This window comes from Nelumbo lutea, chromosome 2 (genome assembly GCF_056320005.1).
Source record: "Nelumbo lutea isolate HS-2025 chromosome 2, American lotus-T2T, whole genome shotgun sequence".
In the NCBI taxonomy this organism is placed as follows: domain Eukaryota; kingdom Viridiplantae; phylum Streptophyta; class Magnoliopsida; order Proteales; family Nelumbonaceae; genus Nelumbo; species Nelumbo lutea.
The window spans coordinates 10,023,610-10,039,913 of record NC_142685.1 but is presented as its reverse complement, the minus strand read 5'-3'; the positions used below and the strand labels follow the sequence as shown (position 1 = coordinate 10,039,913).

The window sequence follows — 16,304 nt, the reverse complement described above, 5'->3', positions numbered from 1 at the left end:
GGGGGCATGAGACCTAACCCTTTAAACAAACTATGAACCAAATTTCAATACAAAGGCTCAGTTTGTAAAGAGTACAAATACAAAACATGTGCAATGTAAAACTTTATATTTTTATATTATTTTGTATATATTTGTTTGAGCCAAAAGAAAATAAACTGAAAAAAAAAACAAGAGTAATTTAAAAATAACAGATGTGGCAGCCTTTGTTTAGCCTAGAAGATTTATGGACATTTCTTGAATGAGACATCTCTTGGATCTTCTTAGATTTAAAATTCTTTTTCTTCCTCCTACTTTTCAATATCACTCAATCTTGATCTGAGTCATTTGTCTCCTTGCATATAACAGTTTCAATCAAGTTCTCACCCACAAGATCAATTTTCTTTGTAAGAATGGCCATATAAATAATGATCATCACACATATATCATCATTAACACCTTCCTTAGCTCTATAACCAGAAAATCTATAAAAAAGAAGTTCATATCATATCATCATCATCATGGATTCCAATCTCCCGTTTCTCTTAATTGATAATTAATTCATTAAAAGATAAATCGATAAACAACTCATTTCAACCAACTCGGCCATTAGCAAGCATAAAGAATAGCATTTTCTCACAATCCTACGTTGAAAACAAAGGCTTCGCCTTTAGAGGAAATTATTCAGATTAAATTATGAAGGTGACGTTCTAATATTGACTAAATTAGTTTTATACGATCACAGTTATCCACTGTTAGTTAACATGTAATAGAGGGAACTGACACTGGGCATGTGTTACGCCAAAATCCCGTACCATGCATTCACATGGCTCGTCCACTTATTATAGGTGATATATATAATATTAATTGTGCAACTGTTGGGAGCACCAAACACACCTCACAAACTCAGAAAAGCGAGCCAAGGATTGAATTCGAGCTTATGAGTTATGAGCTCCCTGTTTGTTGCTGAGAAAGTCAATTATTAGACATGCGAAAAGTAAGAGATAGCCCTTGGAAGCTTCCTGATCAGTTCCTGATAAAATGACTCAGCGCTTATGTGTATAATAAATCCAAATGTACAATTGGCATACTTCAATGAAGACCTCTCAACCAAACTGGACAAATATGGTTAATGAATTGAAGCAAGGTTTGATTTACAAGGTATTTTACAGCGTGGATTTTTTTTTTCACTTTTTTTTTTAAATTATCACATCTATTTATATTATATAAAGCGGATAATTACCTAGGTTTATAAAAGTCTAATTCAAATACCGTATGTCATGTATGAAATGGGATCTCTTTTCCCTTGACTGGATCCGCTCTTCACACTTGGCGCCTGACAGATGTCTTATACGTAGATCCCATCATGAATTGGGAACATTTTCCTTCACAGGTGCATAATAAATGTACCTGTGAGGCGTGGCAGATCCCATCACGCCATTCATGAGAATATGCTTCTAATACATGGTGGTAGTGTGATCATATATATATATATATATATATATATATATATATATATAAATATCTCTCTTGAGTTGCATTTTTGTTTTAAAAATTAAAAAATAAGTTGATTTTATTAAAAAAACATAATAGGCCCAACCCAAAATCCGAACCTGAGCTAATGTAAAGTTGGGCCCAAAACCTGGCCTACTCCCCACACCAGACTGTTAATACATAGGCTCTACAACCATTCAACATTTAACTGTGGGCTTCATGTATTTTATCAATGGTATGAAATGTTATCATTGGTTCTACAACCCACGATACAGTTAATTCAAATTAACTGTGTTCAGTTAATTTGAATTAACCTAGGACCTACCTTTCTAATTTATTTTTTAAATGAAAATAAAAATAAAGATGAGCACAATTCAAAATACCAATAAATTCCTTCCATATATCCGGATGTATCAATATTTAGCTGAACGTTCTGGCTGTTCACCAGGCTGTAAACCAATAATGAGATTATAGGCCAGTAATAAATCTATGGCCCTACTGTAAAAGATACGAGCCCTTGTATCATCAGTTTAAACCTTGGTCGTTCCCAGCCGTTTAAAGGGTCAATGACTCAATGATGTCGCGACAAGCCCTACAAAGAAATTTCCAACGTTCAAAATTGACAATCCCCAAATTATCCATTACTCCATACTTCGATAGGATGAATGATAAACTTGGCTCATAATTGACGGGACGGGACGATTTCGATAATTACACCTACTTGCTAATGTGCGCCAGGTGCTCTGTATACCCAAAATTTCACAGTCTCAATACGCGACAAAAAGAAAAGAGACAAAAGTCCAATATACTCCATCTGAAGCTCCAAAATCCTTGTAACTGACGCGTGTACATTTGAAAAAGGTGGCACCGACTGATTGACTGAGATATGGGGGTGGGAGGGTGATGAATCAGCAATAAAACGGACAAGTGCAAACGGATAAATCTCTCCGAAAGAGAGGAGAGACAGACAGGTGTGAACTGAAGAGAACAGACGAATCAGGTGAGGAAACGTGGCGGAGCATCAGAGAATGCGGAGCTCCGGTGGTCCCGGGACGAAGAATTTAGCGGTGAAGGGAAGGTGAAAACTTTGGCAAATGACGCGATGTAGCGTCGCCGCTGAAGGTTGTTAGGGGCCCACCTCGATTGCCGCAATTGCTATAAATAGACCTCCCTCGTCTGGGTTGCTATCTACGTGTTTTACGTTCGCCGCACCACCACCCCTTCTCCTTCCGTCCTTCGTTCCCTCGTCAGTCTCCTTTTGTTTTTTTGCTTTAAAAGCTTTCCTCCTCGCATCATTCCTCCTCTTTCCTTCCTCCTTTCTCTGCTTCTTTCTTTTCGGTGATATATTGTTGAGGGGGGAGAGAGAAACCATTCTGTCATCATGTGTGGGATACTTGCAGTTCTGGGTTGCTCTGATGATTCCCAGGCGAAAAGGGTTCGAGTGCTCGAGCTCTCTCGCAGGCAATCTCTCTAATCCACTCATTCGTTATTCCTCTGTCTATAACATATATGTTGAAATGCTCTGTCAACTTTTTGAGATTTGTTCTCTGCTAAGGATTTTCTTCGTCTTCGTCCTTCTCCTTATTAATCTTTCTTGTTTTCGTTTTCCTCTTATGAGAAATTCTGGAAGATGGATGTCCGGTGTTGGCATTACTTATTGCTAAATCACTCCCGGCGACCACAATTTTGATGGTTCAGATGCTAGAGGCCTGGCCCAAATGGTGTTCCTGTGGAGCGCCTAGCAAAATTCTTTAACTAACAATTGTGTTTTATAAGATTTTGATCTTCTGGGTTCCCCTACCTTCTTCCTCTTTTATTGGATAAACAGGGTATAATATAATTTTGCTGCAAATATCTCCTCTTCAATGTGAGGGGTCTGCATAGACATCTTTAAGCAACAAGACAAGTAGAGGATGGAGCTACCCGACCCACTCTGTTGTTTTCTGCAATTGCAAGTGGACTTGATCAAACAATAATTATTTTGATCAACAAGTCTCTTTCTCTCGCCCAATTTTTCTCTTTTGGTTTCCTTGTTTCTTTCTATAATATTGATGCCAACTTTTGTTCCATTTAATAATCCATAAAGACCCGCTGTTACTATGCGTCTTAGTTAAGACTCAAAAGCGAAAGCGGGACCCATTAATCTATTTCAATGTTGGATTGGGTAATATAATGGAAAGTATTCAACTACTGTCCTTTTTTGCTAACCGTATTAAATACTGTCAACATGTACGTATACTTGCTCTATCAAGAACCAGAGTCAGATTTCTCAGAAGGAAGAAGAAGAAAAAGAAGATTCTGACATGGGTTTAGATTAATATGGCTTTTTGATTAATCACCAATCATGTCACTTTAGATCTTAAGAAACCCATGATTTGATCTGGGTTTCCATTCCATGTGACACTATGCTACCATGTATTAGATTAAGATTGAGGATTCTGCTTGCTCTGTGACAGTAACCGTAGTTCTGTTGGATGCTTTAAACTACTTCAAAACAGTCGTATTTATCATGTAGATGGCACATTAATAAGAAATGTTGATATTGCAGATTGAAGCATCGGGGGCCTGATTGGAGTGGGCTGTACCAGCATGGAGACTGCTTTTTGGCTCATCAAAGGCTAGCTATTATTGATCCTTCTTCAGGGGACCAGCCTCTCTTTAACGAAGACAAGAAGATAGTTGTAACAGTAAGTCAAACCACACTACCAACAAAATATTGCGTTGTTTGCGACCTTGATACCCTCGAATAGGATTAAGTTGTTTTCCGTAAATGAAGTAGTTTTCTGTGCGTGGGAGCAGGTAAATGGAGAGATCTACAACCATGAACTTCTGAGGAATCGGTTGCCTAATCACAAGTTCCAAACGGGTAGCGATTGTGATGTTATAGCTCATCTGGTGAGTTTTCCTGGGAATTTTCCTTCTTTGGATCTTTTACAATATTTAATTTAGCTGTTGAATTTTGATATATTGTTAAATCTGTAGGTTTTCTTATAGTTGACTGAACCAACTATCTTCTTTGATCTTTGTTTCTAGTATGAAGAGTATGGCGAGGATTTCGTGGAGATGTTGGATGGAATGTTCTCGTTGGTGTTATTGGACACCCGAGACAACAGCTTCATTGTCGCCAGAGATGCGATTGGGATCACATCCCTGTATATTGGATGGGGACTTGATGGTAAAACTAATTAACCCCTGTACTCAGTAGGAATGTTTCTAATTGCAAATTCACTCAATCATTTCTCTCCTCTGTTTCACTTCAGGATCAACTTGGATTTCCTCTGAGTTGAAAGGGCTTAATGATGATTGTGAACATTTTGAAGCCTTCCCTCCTGGTCAATTGTACTCGAGCAAGGCAGGTGGGATGCGCAGATGGTACAACCCTCCTTGGTTCTCTGAGGCTATCCCATCGACTCCCTATGATCCATTAGTCCTCAGACGTGCTTTTGAAAATGTGAGATCACTGAACAAGTCTCCTTGCTAAGTTATTTACACACACATGAAAGCAGAAAAGAGAAAGAGAAATAGATCAATAACCTTAAAGATTATATAAGAAAACTATTACAGAATTCTTCCACCAGATTGCATTAGCCATGCACTTATATGAAGCCCTTTGTCAACCATCCAGTAATGATATTCCTTACGTAAACTTTGTAATTTCAGGCTGTAATCAAGAGGCTGATGACTGATGTACCCTTTGGAGTTCTACTATCAGGGGGTCTCGATTCATCATTAGTTGCATCGGTTACATCTCGGTATTTTGCAAGCACAAAAGCTGCCAAGCTATGGGGAACACAGCTCCACTCATTCTGTGTTGGACTGGAGGTTTGTCTTGAAGGTTTCCTCATGAAGACTTATGGTACCTGCTGTAGGGATGTTTCTGTTCTCAGTTTTCAAACTTCTTTCTGTTGTTGTTCAGGGCTCGCCTGATTTGAAAGCTGCAAAAGAGGTTGCTGATTATTTGGGTACAATTCATCATGAGTTTCACTTTACAGTTCAGGTATTCAAACTTTTTGATCTCAAAGATGAAGAATGAAGGGGTTCACATTGTTTTTCTTGAAAAACAAAAAATGTTTATGCTTTTTTTTCTTCTGAGTTCTGCAGGATGGAATTGATGCCATTGAAGATGTTATCTACCACATTGAAACATATGATGTGACCACAATCAGGGCAAGCACCCCTATGTTTCTTATGTCCCGCAAGATCAAATCTCTGGGAGTGAAGATGGTGATCTCTGGTGAAGGCTCTGATGAGATATTCGGTGGGTACCTGTATTTTCACAAGGCTCCCAACAAGGAAGAGTTCCACCGAGAGACTTGTAGGAAGGTAAAGACTTTTCTTCTTTTTTGGTTTGGCGTTTCTCTGTCACAGATAATGTTCTCTACAGGGTAGACGACAATGAATGATATTCTTTCCTAATTCACAGATAAAGGCCCTTCACCAGTATGATTGCTTGAGAGCCAACAAAGCAACTTCTGCCTGGGGCTTGGAAGCTCGTGTCCCTTTCCTAGATAAGGAATTTATCAATGTTGCAATGGATATTGAACCTGAGTGGAAGATGGTATGTTAGAGAAGATGCCACTATTAACTGGGATTTATGAATTAAGTATTCTCTGCATCTGAACCCTGATCTAAGTGTCTCTGTTTTGTTTAAAGATAAAACCGGATCAAGGACGAATTGAGAAGTGGGTTCTCAGGAAGGCTTTTGATGATGAGGAGAAACCTTATCTGCCAAAGGTCTGGTGTAACCATCAGATTTCTTGTATTTTCCTTAATCAGATGGATTACTGACATAGTGTTTTATTTTCTCTACAGCATATTCTTTATAGGCAGAAAGAGCAATTCAGTGATGGTGTTGGATACAGTTGGATTGATGGCCTCAAGGCACATGCTGCAGAAAATGTACTCTTTCTTTCTTTGTGTTTAATGTATACTTAAACTATCATACTTATTGTTTACTACTATCTTTTTTTCACCTCTTAATTCCATTCATTTGATCACAGGTTACTGATAAAATGATGCTTAATGCGAGTCATATCTTCCCACACAATACTCCTACCACTAAAGAAGCTTACTACTACAGGATGATCTTTGAAAGGTTCTTTCCACAGGTGAAGTAATCTAACTGATTAATGAATGTTGTTGGAAGTAAAGGAAGTTGAGTGCAATATTGCTTATATCCCTTTTTATTTGGCTATACAGAATTCAGCAAGATTGACCGTCCCCGGAGGTGCAAGTGTAGCTTGCAGCACTGCCAAGGCTGTTGAGTGGGACTCAGCTTGGTCGAACAATCTTGATCCTTCTGGAAGGGCTGCTTTGGGAGTCCATGTCCAAGCTTATGAACCAGAGTTGCCCACCGCAGCGGCCGGTAAGGTCCCAACTAAGATCATCAACAAGATGCCGAGGATGGTAGAAATAAGTGCTGCAGAACTCACTATCCGAAGCTAATACCTACTTTGCTGGAGGAGCATACTACATAAGAATTTAAGCAAAGGAGTAGTAGTAAGAGTTTCAGTAGTTACTGTTTGTAAGTTTCCATGAACCAAGAGTTTGATATGTTTGGACGAAAAAAATCAATGTATAATTGATAATCATAGTTGTTGAAAGTTGTAATAGAAGTTACTTCTGTCTCCTTCTTATGGATTACAAGTATGCGTAGAACAATTGATTCCATGTATCCGGCACTCCCGGCAAACACCAATGTATGCAGTCTGCATATTTCTTTGGATCTGCTTTTTCCTCATCTGTTAAAAGCTTTCCTTGGTATTCAGTGTAAACCGATGTATGCCCATCAACTCGGTGCTCTGAGATTTGTGTTATGTTGATGAAAGACACAGGGATCTTCATTCTCTCCACAGTGCTTCTTACCACGCCCATCATCCGTCGATCAGAACCACTTCCCCAGTAGCCCTTCTGCAAGATTGGTCGTGTCTCATTGTAGCATCGAATTCCCTTCTTATTGTTCCAATCCGAGCTTCTGAAACAAGTGAAATTTGATAATAACCACCGTCAGTAATTCAAGTCCGCATAACGGACAACCAGCACAAGATGATAGTTTTGCAGTTTATCCTTCCAAACCATCAGTCAACTGCAGGTTAGATGAGCCATAGTAAAAATTAACAAAATTAAGAAACTAAGATGATATGGGTTTCTTGACTAAATGCTCTGTTCAGAGAAGAACTTGATTGAGAAAAGAAAAGGAATTGTACCTCATGTGTGTGGGGGACGCAGTGGTGAAGAAGACACGAGTCTTGTTGGGATCAATGTTTGAATCGACCCAATTCGCCCATGTCTTCAAGGCAATCCTATACGCAATCGGTGCTTCCAATTCCTCGAAACCCTCTTCGCCATTTGCAAATGAACCCCATCTGTGTTCAACCACAGAGGGTTTCTTAGAAACTATCTTTTGGTCTAAATTAGCATCAATGAAATGCTTGAAGTTACCAAATAAGTTTGAATTCGATCGGCTTTTGGCCAGGTTCGTAGTCTGTTACTTACAGTGACTTGATCTTCAGACCACTCATCCACCAGACGTAGGTGTTGAACACAAGGATATCGGGTCCTACCCAGTGTTTTGCATGTTTGTCCACCGAGTCTACTCTCAATATTCTGTCATTTGGATCTGGTTTTATACGGAGATCAGAATTGGACTCAACAAGGAAGGGTGCCCAGTAAAACTCAATTGAAGCATTGTACTCCTGGAGATGGACGGAAGATTACACAATAGATGAGAGTCATTTCTGTTGGTCATTTCAATATTTCAGGAATCAAGTCATTTTCTTTTATTTTCCTTGACAACCCGAAAGTATTTAGATAGATTTGATTTGAGTCAGCTTGTAAGTTTCCAAGTGTTATTCAGTAGATTCATACAACTGGTCTCAGCACTCAGCCTAATCCAAGTGGTAGTCAGCATGATCCATGACAGTTTAGTAAAAACAATCATAACAATATAGGGTGTTGATCTATATTTGACCGAATTACAGATGAATGGAATTTGGATTACCTTTAATGGGATCGAATTCGAATTAGAATTTGGACATTGGGATACCGTTTGCAGCTCTATGAACACTTTCAAATAATCTTATAAACCTATTTTATTACAAAATAAGCTTAAAACAAGGGAACTGACCAAGTGACCAAGTCAATATTTCTAAGAATCCACAGGCACCAGGCTCCATCTCAAAAACTGCTTTGGTTTTTGTTTCCTGTCCGATCAACCCGACTATTCAGTTTGATCCAAATAACGTTGGAATATAATAATAATCTATTAAAATCTTTTTTTTTTTTTTTTTACTTTTTTCCAAATCTATACTATGACACGGTGGGCTCAAAATTCAGTGTTAATTTCAGGTACTAGGGATATGCTACCAACAAAACACTCCCAACACTTCCCGTCCAAACAGGTCACTGCAGCCCCACATTGGAACTAACATCTTCCTTGCCATTGATAGGGAGATGTTGCCAATGTGCGACTGTATATAGCTTGTTGGGGCAGTATTGAGAGCGTTTATTGGGAGCAGATCTAAACTATATTGATTGGGACTGTTCAACCATATCAACCCACTTGGGTGATTTCAATCAAACAGTGTTCTTCTTCGTCTTGTATTGTTGATTATTGAAATGCTGATAAGACACTTGATAGAAGTCAGAACTCTGCTGTATTGACATACAGAATCTGAACATCATATGTTTGAGAAAATTCCAATTAATTAAAATTGTAGTATAGTTGTTGGCAGTTAGTACCTTCGCCCTGAAGACAGAGTGAGACCGGCCTCGTCGCATGGATTTCTGACCTTCTAGTATACGAGATTCAACCAAACAAACAAAGGATTGCCACTGACCCCTTTGCAGCGAGTCTCCGACAAACATCAACCTCTTTCCTCTCAGTTTCTCGAGCACAACCTTGGGGTCGAACCTGAAAAGCCAACTTCACCATGAGTTTTGTATGTATAGATTTCTATTTTCTAACTGAACCAATTACATGCAATTTTTGTCATTTATCTTTGAGTAGTAGAGTAATATCTTAACCTGGGCAGATTGCATTCGTCCGGCTGCCATTCCCAGTAACGATAATCAGAATCCAGTCTTCCATTTTTGACACAAGAGACTTGCTTGTCTAGATATGGGCAGGTCCTGTCCGAGTACAAAGGCTTGGCCGAACGGTTGAACACCCACTTCCCTTTAAAAACACTGCACTTGTTCGGGTCGAACTCCTCCTTTTCACCCACGACGTCGAGATCATCATCAGTGTTGTCTTCTATAACTGGAAGAGCCCTTTTCTCCACTGATCAAGAAAGGTTTGATACTTTTATATACTACACGCTGAGTATCGAAGATATATGGAAATTAAGCTGCAGGTAGATTGGACGATTATATATGCGTACTGAGATCACTTACCATTACGTGACTGATCATGATGAGAAGTGGCAACTGGTTCTTGCTTGGTGCAAGATTTGAGTTTGATAACAGAAGAGTAGTAAGAGAGGGAGTCCGCATCTTCAGTGTACAAGACGGCGATGAAAGCGAAGACGCAGATTACAGTGGCGATGATCGAGAGAGGAAGCTTCCCTCGTGAAGGCTTCATCATCATGTCGATACAGATGGAGGGAAGGAGAAGAGGGAGGTGGTTGAAACAAGTGTGGAATATAGAATATAGAGCAAAGAGAAAAAGATGGTGTGGTAGTGGCGAGTGGTGCAAACAGAATGATGAGGGGGAGAACGAGGCAGGGTGTGTGTTTATTTATGGGTTTTGAGTAGAAGTGAAGTTAAAGCCAGGTCTCAAGTTGAGCGTCTCTGTAGTCTGTACCTTTACAAAAAGTCCTGTCTAGGAAGGTAGAAAGGTGACATCTTGGCCTCTACCAGTCTATATTCATCTTTATTATACAAATCTGGACAGTTGAATGATGATCCAACCACTGAGACATTGCTATCATACTAACTTGAGCTGGCCATGGTTAGAAGGTCCAACTACTGAATCCCTCTCTCTCTCTCTCTCTCTCAAACACTCACTTTAATTGGTTCGAACATCCATTGTTTGGGTACCCCGATAGATGATTGATTACCTTAACGACAGATTAGATCATTCAGATACGTACGGGTGTCAACGGACCAGTTTTGAATTGAACCCATCCAAATCAAAATCAATTCAGACCAATTGAACGGATCAAAAAGACATATTGAATTGGATCGGTAATGGTTCAAAGTATTTATTGGATCGGATTGGGCTAATCCATTGATAATAGATTGATATTGAATTGGGTCGCATTAAACAAATATCGGGTACATTGAAATACAGGTATGTTTAAGTTGGAACATAAATTAAAACCAATTTAAACTGATTGAACAGTCCAAACATTAAATTTAATCAATCCACAATGTTCCAAAGTAGTCATCGGATTAAATTGGTCCTAATCCATCAGTAATGGCCCGAATTGGATTGGACTAAATCTGGTACAATTGACACCTTTAATTTTTTTTTCTTTTTTTAATCACTTCGCGACGTGCTCCATCAAATGTCTGAAAGAATCCTGAATTTCATCATCAAATTATGAAAGCGTGGGAACATCAAACATTGCGACCCCACCAATGGATGCTTTCCAAGCCAAGAGATGTCCCAAGTCAAAACAAGAGCTGATTAAATATTGAATGACAACCGTCTGATTTTACGACCTGGCCAGACTTCATATTTAATTATTAGTTGAATAAAAATAATGGTCCATCTTTTCCATTAGAGCGTGACCTTCTTACTCTACTGTCATCATATCCACCAACAGTAGCAATCTCTTGGGCTCTACAACAACTATACTCGTAACAGTGGGTCAATCACAACATACCACATCTGCTTTGTACACGTGGTTCCTATCAAGGTTGGAAGCCGAATCTAACCTTTGATGTCTGCTCTAATCTTTGTTGGGGACGAGTTGACATCTGCTGTGAGCCCGCGACCGTACCGAGTCTGAGTCTCCCGCTTACTGTGACGAGCTTCAATGACTCTAGACCTTATTTGCATATTTTCCTTTTTTCTTTTTCTCCCTGTCTCCCTATCTAATCTTGGGCATTGCTGACATATGATTTCTAAGTATTTAAATTTTAAAAGCTTTTAAAATTTATGTTTTGTTTCAATTATTTATTAATTTTATTTATCAAAAATCCTACTTATGATATAGTATGTCTATGTATTTTGATTGATCCCTCACCTGTTACCTTTCTTAACTATATAAACCAATAAAAGAGTATAAGATATGAGAATTAATAAAAACTCTTAAAGTTTCTTAGCATTCAAATTTTCCATTACTTCATCTACCTCCGTGAGTCTCCTAGGCCACCTTATAGAAGTGATATTCTTGAAGACTAGGGATGGCAACAAGCAGCTTTGCGGTGGGGATTATATCTTATGTCTCTAACTCCCAACCTTGAAATAAATCCCTATTCCTGACTTTGACCCTTATTAGGATAAAATTAGTGGAGAGGCCTTGCGAAAGCAGGGGCTGTATTGGAATTATAACATTGTTATTTATTATATTAAAAAAGACTACGGTTTCTTAATAAGAAACTTGCAATTATAAGCATTCAAATCTTGAAACTCATATAAAGACTTAAAAGAAATCATCATGTGCTTAGTTTTTAAATATTGCTTCAGCAAAGCATCTCAAATAAAAAAACACGATCATATAGTGATAGTTCTGAGTTCTAATTCATAGTTGTCATTTATTTCACATTGAGAACTCCTAGTTGACCTGGATGATGGGACTGTTTAGCCTGGGAACCGTTCAGGCAATCGGTTCCATTTTACCCCAAACCCAATCCTTGGCCAAAAACCGTTGAATCAATCAATGACCCATTGACCTAGGGGGTCGAACAGTCGATCCGTTTAACGTTTTTTTTGTCATTTTTATTTTTAATTATTATTTTTTATTTTTATTTTTGTTGTCATAACGGGTTGTTCGATTCGAACCGTCAACCTAGAAACCGGTGGCCATAATGGTTTTGTTTTCAGGTCATTTTTTCTAGATGTCAATAATTAGACAAAATAACTTTTTAGTCATAGTCATGGGAAGGGTGGACATTGCAAGGGATTCCAAAATCTTATAAGATAAATCCAAAGTGACCTTAAAGACAGAACAAATTGGCGGTAAATCCACCAAACTGGAAAACCCAAGGAAAAAAATCAGAAAATCGAGTCCAAAGTTCCACTTTGAGACAAAGCTAAACACATATGCAATTAAAGAAAGAGATAGACAATATCGCCTTGTAAGAAAAAAAAACATTGCACAAGAAAACCCAAAGAAAAACAAAAGAAATAAAATAAAATGGTGGTAAACCCTAGACCATTTTGGAGGATCTTGAAGAAGACCAAATAAAAAAAACAAAAGTAGAAAATGAAAAAAAAGGAATATACCTTCGTCAAACCGCACACGCTCGAATAAAGCCCACAACAAAAGAAACCTTTGAATAACGAAAATTCAAAAGCATAAAAAACCATGGTTTTTGAACCGCCATTGACTCAAACGGTCGAACCGTTCATCCAAGCAACCGATTCCATTTTACCCCAATCCCGGTCCCTAGCCAAAAAATGTTGAATTGGTCAATGACCCATTGACCCAGGTGGTCAAACCATCGACCCATCAACCCGTTCAACAGCTTTTTGTCATTTTTTTATTTTTTTATTTTTTGTTGTCAAAACGGGTTGTTCGTTCGAACCAAATGATCGAATCGTCGACCCAGAAACTGGTGGCTAAAATGGTTCCATTTTTGAGTCATTTTTTAAAACCATGTAAAAAACCCTAAAAAAGTAGAAAAAAGAGAGAAGAACAAAAAGATGGGGGCAAGACAGAAGCTTTGCCAAAACACACACACACACACACACACACACACAGAGAGGATACTGTGTAAAACTTGAGTCGCATGAGTGGATAGGATAATGTGTGCAATATGACCTCATAGATTCGAATGTGCACTTTACGGTTCGTACGTGAGGATTCTATTTACCGGACACTCTGGGCATCCACAAATCACCATTTTCTATTAATGATATTTTATTCAATAAATAATCATAATTTACCTAAATGGTTATATTTAAAGCTGATTTTAATAATTATTTTTTGATCAATTTATTGATTTTGGCCAAGTAAACACTAAACACAAAAATAGTCAACGATATACAATATAATACGTGGCGAAAGGGGAGACCACTCCTTTCCTTTTAATATATATAGATAAGATTTATTCTCCATCACTAATCCCCATTGGAGATGGATTTCCTACATAGACCCAAATTCTTGAAATTTTTTATTAACATTATTTTTGGAAAATAAATTTATTTTAAAATATAAAAAATATTTTAAATATAACTTGATATATAATAATATATATTTAATACATACAATTGGGGTCGAGGCAGGCATCCCTATTAATCCACATCCCCCTAAGACAATCTCCATCCCCGACCAATGGGTCGGGTACCCAACTGGGAAGGGGAACGGATTGAATGCGGATTCAGATACGTACGTGACAAGGTCATATCTCAAGTCATCATGTTCTATTTCGTTTCAAATTGTACGTACAATCGCTTTTAATAGTGGATGATTAGTCCATTCTCCTTGTATTTGTCAAAACTTTTGAATGTTCAATGAAGTCGGTTTAAGAAAAAGTGATTATAGGTAGAATATAATAGGAGCCAAAGTTATGAAAGAGAGAAAGTTGGTCAATGGGATTGTGAATTTTATTGACCATGAAGGTGGTGTGGATTAGAAATAATATATTCAATTTCACTCCACACCACCTCTATGCCATGCATTCGGTTGGCTGTAGTGTTGATCGATCCACATTATCTCGTGGATTGATCCACACCATAACCCATTTTCTCATCCACGGGTTTATCTCATGGATTGATCCACACCACAACCCATTTTCTCATCCACGGGTTTATCTCGTGGAAGCATCTACATCACGCCATTTTGCATATGGAATAACGATCACATACTTTATATGGATGTTTAACTCTAGTATAAGACATCTTTTCTTTTTACCGTTGCAACCCTTCTTTGTGAGCTCGTTGTTGTTATTCTTCTCTTCTCGTCATTGTTATTCTTCTTTATTTGAACTATGGTTATAATCAGATTAGATGCAACAAAGTCCACATTCAATCCGATTATTGATAACCTACATCTGAATCCAATTGGCTTGGATTCAAATTCAAATCCTAACGGACTCGGATTGGATCCAGATTTAATTCGACTCTGCTAAAAATTTTCTAAACTACCATAAAAATAAAATTTATTTATTTTTCAACTTTTATATATAATAAATTAATAAATATAACATATTAAATTATTATATATAATATAATATATAGAATCGATTTTATAATTTTAAATATAACTATATAAAATTTATATATTATAATTAATGAATATTATAATAATTGGTTTCATATTTTAATCGAATCGATTGGGGTCAAAACTGAATCCAATCTAATTGTTAATCGGATGTAGATTGTAACATCCGAATCCAATCCGATTACATAAATACATCATTTGAATATGAGATGATCGGATTAGATGTTAGATCAGGCCTTGGATTTTCAAGTATTACTGATAAACCTAGTTTGAACCACTCGCCACTCCTCCTCCGACTACAACTGCATCGGAGCGCCAATGGTAACTAGTAAGTATTCATCATTTGTTTATTCTCATGTTATATTATTCTTCTCTTTTTGAACCACTTGCCACTACTACTCATGTTTATTAATTAATATTAATATTAATTTATTAATTATTAAGCTTTAAATATTATTAAAATTATTGTTAATACTATCAATTATTATTAATATTACTATTAATTTTTAATTAATATTAATATTATTATTTGTTATTTAATATTATTAATTATTACTAATATTATTTTTATTAACTATTAAACTTAACAATTTACTAATATTTTTCTATTGTGTATATTACCCAAAATAATATATTGTTTTTTAATAATTAGCGACATAGATTATCTCAAATGTTATAGTTGAGATGCATGGAATAAAATACAATGTACAGACTGAAATATGCCACACCTTGTAGAATGCCCATGGAGGTGTGGTATGGATTAGTCCACACATTTCTGTCCACAATGTAAAAAACTACTTTGTTGGGGTGTGGTTTGTAAAACTCACTACCCAATTTTATGCTATAGAACACCCCCGGAACCCATGTTCTTTTTTAGATTTATGTGGGGATCATGGAAAGTTTATTTTCCTAAGTATCACTTATACCCATCTCCCATGTGGGTAAATTAACTTTTCCATCTTGGGAAAGTTGCCAACACTTGGATAGGATAAAAATGCCCTTTTTGATAATGGAATTTTTATGGCTAAAATGGTCATTATCTTATTTACCTTGAAAATAAAAGAACATGGGTAAATGCATTTACCTAGGAAACACTTACCTAGGTAAATGCATTTACCTAGTTAAGCAACTTACCAAAAAGCGAATGGGGCCTAAGTGACTTTGGATCTTGAGATATTATAACTTCAACTTTCTCTTATACTTGCATCTCGTCTGTCACATTGGTCCCATGACATGTGTGCTTTTAGAAAATGAATATTTATACATGTGTAAGGGAACATCCATTATAGACACAGTATGTGTTTGGTATAGCTTTCATTTATTTATTAAACGTTTGTACTTGATTTATTTGCAAAACCAAGAAAAGTAATAATGAAACTGTTTATTGATAAATGGGCACCATTAGGCACCACATCAGCATAACAGTGAATAAACGCCTAACCGTTAAGGGAAGCATTAAAATGATGCTTCCACTAAAGGTAGGCGTGCACATAAAACAAG

The 16,304-nt window shown here is 37.2% G+C and overlaps 2 protein-coding genes across 2 annotated transcripts; one reads left to right on the top strand and one right to left on the bottom strand.

Moving 5' to 3' along the window:
- Positions 1-2,559: 2,559 nt before the first annotated feature.
- Positions 2,560-7,195, top strand: LOC148868486 (asparagine synthetase [glutamine-hydrolyzing]). Its single transcript, XM_088968598.1, has 13 exons — positions 2,560-2,931; positions 4,019-4,157; positions 4,270-4,365; positions 4,504-4,645; positions 4,731-4,921; positions 5,131-5,292; positions 5,387-5,467; positions 5,572-5,793; positions 5,894-6,028; positions 6,124-6,204; positions 6,283-6,369; positions 6,471-6,578; positions 6,670-7,195. The coding sequence occupies exons 1-13, from the start codon at positions 2,852-2,854 to the stop codon at positions 6,913-6,915; spliced, it is 1,770 nt and encodes a 589-aa protein (XP_088824724.1). The 5' UTR covers positions 2,560-2,851; the 3' UTR covers positions 6,916-7,195.
- On the bottom strand, positions 7,026-10,317 carry TBL3 (trichome birefringence-like protein (DUF828)). Its single transcript, XM_088968599.1, has 6 exons — positions 9,865-10,317; positions 9,496-9,751; positions 9,211-9,382; positions 7,966-8,165; positions 7,677-7,835; positions 7,026-7,444 (listed from the first exon to the last, which is right to left on the bottom strand). Exons 1-6 carry the CDS (start codon positions 10,055-10,057, stop codon positions 7,111-7,113), a joined length of 1,314 nt encoding a protein of 437 aa, XP_088824725.1. The 5' UTR covers positions 10,058-10,317; the 3' UTR covers positions 7,026-7,110.
- Positions 10,318-16,304: the final 5,987 nt, after the last annotated feature.